Source organism: Sinocyclocheilus grahami, unplaced genomic scaffold, assembly GCF_001515645.1.
Source record: "Sinocyclocheilus grahami isolate Dianchi unplaced genomic scaffold, SAMN03320097.WGS_v1.1 scaffold1662.1, whole genome shotgun sequence".
Classification (NCBI taxonomy): Eukaryota; Metazoa; Chordata; class Actinopteri; order Cypriniformes; family Cyprinidae; genus Sinocyclocheilus; species Sinocyclocheilus grahami.
The window spans coordinates 91,690-95,983 of NW_015506841.1; the positions used below are offsets into that span (position 1 = coordinate 91,690).

At 38.6% G+C, this 4,294-nt stretch overlaps 1 protein-coding gene across 1 annotated transcript; it reads left to right on the forward strand.

The window, feature by feature from the left end:
• The first annotated feature begins 2,401 nt into the window (after positions 1–2,401).
• LOC107571862 (gastrula zinc finger protein XlCGF8.2DB-like) lies at positions 2,402–3,276 on the forward strand. Its single transcript, XM_016258245.1, has one exon. The coding sequence runs from the start codon at positions 2,414–2,416 to the stop codon at positions 3,203–3,205; it is 792 nt and encodes a 263-aa protein (XP_016113731.1). The 5' UTR covers positions 2,402–2,413; the 3' UTR covers positions 3,206–3,276.
• The last annotated feature ends 1,018 nt before the right edge of the window (positions 3,277–4,294 follow it).

Here is a 4,294-nt window from a genome sequence, read left to right on the forward strand (position 1 = left end):
TGTGCTTTAGTTATATTTAACAGATTCTGACAAACATAATAGGTCATCTGGGTATTTCATGCTTACAGAAAGTTTGTATACTATGTACAGTATACATACTGGATACTGCAGAAATAGTAAGAGTAGTATGATAGTATGGCATTCCGAACACAGCAAAGTTTTAAGTGTTCGAGTCACCGCACACTGTAGACACCCACTGCTCAAAACAACAAGAGCAACAAATGTGTAATGACTTGTAAACCAACACATGTAAAACATTATAAACCAAAAGTATAATATTAAATATGATCAAAAAGTCATTAAATACGAAATATAAATCATAACTAAATATGAAATGACTGTAAAGTGCATTCATTTATTAATACGTAGTGCTAGTTTTGAGTGTTCGGGTTAGTTAATCGGGTGCATTTCCCAAAAGCAACTATGGCTGCAAGTTTCATTGAACTCTTGCAACCACAGTTGCTTTTGGGAAATGCACCCCAGGTTGATTTAAGGCCATTAATTATCACTCTGACTGACTCCCTTATCAGTGTGCTAACTACTGAACTAGGGAGTAGATTGAGATGCACCCAGAGATTTAGTTTGCATTTAGTTTTTTTTCCTGCTAATTATTCTCATCTTAAACACACAGAAAAACTCCTGCTGAAGCGACTGAGACCCTCGAGACACAGTATAATAAAGATGGCGTTTATTAAAGAGGAGAGTGAAGACGTGACGATTGAAGAAACATTCAGAGCCAAACATGAAGATACTGAGGAACCAACAGGTTGGTTTTATTTGTTCCGTGATAAAATGTCCAACTCTACAGAAATGACATTGTAAAATGCCTTTTATTTGGAGAGTTGTTTTATTTGTCACACATTCAATAACTAAAACTTTGTGTAACATTAAACCCAAATCTATCTCTGAATTAGAAACTGTGATAACCATTCATATCTATCAATTAATTATGTATCTAACAAAAACAGATGTGAGTGATCAACTTTACATTTGTTGTCTATATATTTTTTTCTTCTCATCCTCAAAAATGCTCATTGTAATAAAGGGCATTTTTTTCTCTAAACTTATAATTTTAATCATGACAACTCTCAGAAGATTTTAGCATGGTGATGGATATGACAATGTTAATGTATTTGGTCTTGGTGGAATAGATCTGCTGCGCTGCTGCTGCTGTTGGTTATTGCTGTAGTTGTAGATTCCCCAGCGACTTATTACTGGTTTTGTGCTCCAGGGTCACATATTATAATTTCCGCACAGGTGATTTGAAAATGTTGGCATATCGGACATTGGCAAAAATCTAATATCGTGCATCCTTATTCAACATTAGTTAATAGCTCCACCCTACGGAAGTTGGCTGTTTTAGATTTTTTACATCAAACTTGATTACCATAATGCCAAGATAATTGACGATGATGGGGTTTTTGATATGTTGATAAATTTATATTGAAAAATGGGATTCAGAATTGAGCTGTATGATTGGTCAAGGAGGCGGATCACGTGGATGTGATTGTCATTGTCACAGTGCCACCAACAGGCAGCAGGAACTGTGACTTTAAAATAGTCCTCCTTTTTTCCCACTTAACCCTTTCACACGCGAGTTTAAAATATTCTACCTGAGCCCCCAGAGCTTTTTTAGGTGATCGCTATTTTAGAATGATCGCCTTATTGTTTCCATGGCGACACACCACAGCCACAATAGCACTGTATGACAGTTGTATCGCTTTTATTTAGATTTTCCTTTTTTAAATGAAAAATATTCACATACGTGTGTTCACTATATCATGACATATCTGATACTCCGATTTTCAAATATGTATAAGTAAATGTATTTGCTAGGTTAAACACTTTTATAATAATCAGTGTTAGTTGATCTATAATGGGAGATGTTAGTTTGCGCTGAATCTGAGGATTTACAACACGCAAATTCATCTTCTCTTCCTGAAAGACGTTAAAGTAAGTCTCCAGTGAACTGGGAGAAGAGCAGAGTAAACTTTATAGTTACCTACACAGTGTGTATATTATATATGCATATATATTTACATGCCTGGAACCCTGCTTGAGCCCATCATCTCTGCTTACAGCTATATTTTTGGTTTTGATGCTTTAAATGTTTTGATGTCTATTGATTTATGACATTAAACTGGGGTTAACATATATGTGTCTTTTTTTTGTTGCTTCAGACCTGGTGGCACTGAATGAAACAGAAGAGAAAGATCTGCATGAGAAACATCACGACTTCACAACTGGAGAAAAATCTTTCAGTTGCTCAGAGACGGAAAAGACTTGCTCTCCAAAAAGAGCTGGGAAGACTGGAACTAGGAAATGTTTCACCTGCCAACAGTGTGGAAAGAGTTTAAACAAAAAAGAAAACCTTAAAGTCCATATGAGAGTTCACACTGGAGAGAAGCCTTACATGTGCCATCAGTGTGGAAAGAGCTTCCCACGAAACGCCAGTCTAAAGATTCACATGAGAACTCACACCGGAGAGAAGCCTCATACCTGCCCTCTCTGTGGAATGGGCTTCACGTATAAAGGAACGCTTTACATCCACATGAGAGTTCACACTGGAGAGAAGCCATTTCAATGTGGTCAGTGTGGGAAGCGTTTCCCACATAAAGCAACCTTTGATATTCACACGAGAATTCACACCGGAGAGAAGCCATACACCTGCCAACTCTGTGGAAAAACTGTGAATCGGAAAGGAAGTCTCGTAGCTCACATGAGAGTTCACACCGGAGAGAAGCCGTACACCTGCCAACTGTGTGGAAAAACTATGACTCAGAAAGGAAATCTTATAGCTCACATGAGAGTTCACACCGGAGAGAAGCCTTACACCTGTAATCAGTGTGAAAAAGGGTTTGCACGTAAAGAATTCCTTCGTAAGCACATGGAGATTCACTCAAGAGAGAGCTGCTTTATATGCCATCAGTGTGGAAGGAGATTCACAGACGGGGAACAGTTAAAGAAGCACGTAGTAACTCATATCGGAGAGGAGCCTTTTATGTGTCATCACTGTGGAAAGAGTTGCTCAAGAAAAGCAAACCTCGAGACTCACATGAGAATTCACACTGGAGAGAAACCCTTTACATGCCAACAGTGTGGAAAGCGTTTCAGACAGAGAACAGCTCTTCAGAGTCACATGAGAGTTCACACCACAGAGAGGCCTTCTCGCGCATCTTCAGTGCGAGTTTCACATATCAAATAGATCTGAAGAGTTATTTACAATCTCATTCTGGCAAGAAATTGGCGTGTTCTGAGTGTGGTAAGAGGTTTAGAAAAAGGGTCGCCTGTGCACTTTGAAAAGCCTGTAATAGCATTAAATTCACTTTCAACAACTTTGTTCATAAATGGTTGGGGAAAGTCTTTTTGAAGCACAAACAGAGGAGATGCTTGTGTAGTGAATTTGCTTTCGCCAACCTAGGGAGGCGAAATAGTGTAGTGATGGGTACTCGCGTCACCAATGACGTTATATTTGGATCATCAATGGTTATGAGTACATAACAGAAGAACTAAGGGTGGCATCTCTAACTTGTTGATGATACAGAAATAGGTTCTACAAGGAAGACCCAAGTGTAATAAAATAGATTTTATTAACAAAAGATAGACAAGAGTAACCAACAACTGCTAAATGAATGCCATGAATGAAAAAGGAATAAAGTGCTTAAGATGCATAAAGTGCAAGTGATTAAGTTGGGTGTTGCTATTTCAGAGCTACGTTATCTGGAAAGATAAACGGATGCTACTCTGAAACAAATAAGGTGAAGAACTTTATTATGCATCAAACAAATATGTGAAAGATTATTTGTTATCAACTGCAATCAGTTTTATATGCCAAGGTCTCTGGAAGAGGTTTGGATAAGTGATAGTTACGTTCTCTGCGATCGAGTGAGCAGTCCGGTGGCGGCGACTTCGTCCACTGGTTGTGCTGGTGACAGTGCAGTGGGGAAAGGAGCAGGAATCTGATTCAACAGTCTTGAACACAAAGATCTGTGGGATGCTGATCTCCTGGAGCACCACAGGGTCTCTGGATCACGCATGTTCATGGTTAAAGGGATAGTTCACCCAAAAATGAAAATTCTGTCATTAATTACTCAGCCTCATGTCATTTCAAACCCATAAGACCTTCGTTCATCTTCGGAACACAAATTAAGATATTTTTGATGAAATACGAGAGCTTTCTGACCCTCCATAGACAGCAAGGGTCCTTCCACGATCAAGGCACAGAAACATAGCAAGGACATCGATAAAATAGTCCATGTGACATCAGTGGTTCAACCATAATTTTATGAAGCTA

What these genes read in the sequence shown, in the direction of transcription:
- LOC107571862 (XM_016258245.1), top strand. Translation starts at nt 2,414, where the DNA reads ATGTGCCATCAGTGTGGAAAGAGCTTCCCACGAAACGCCAGTCTAAAG.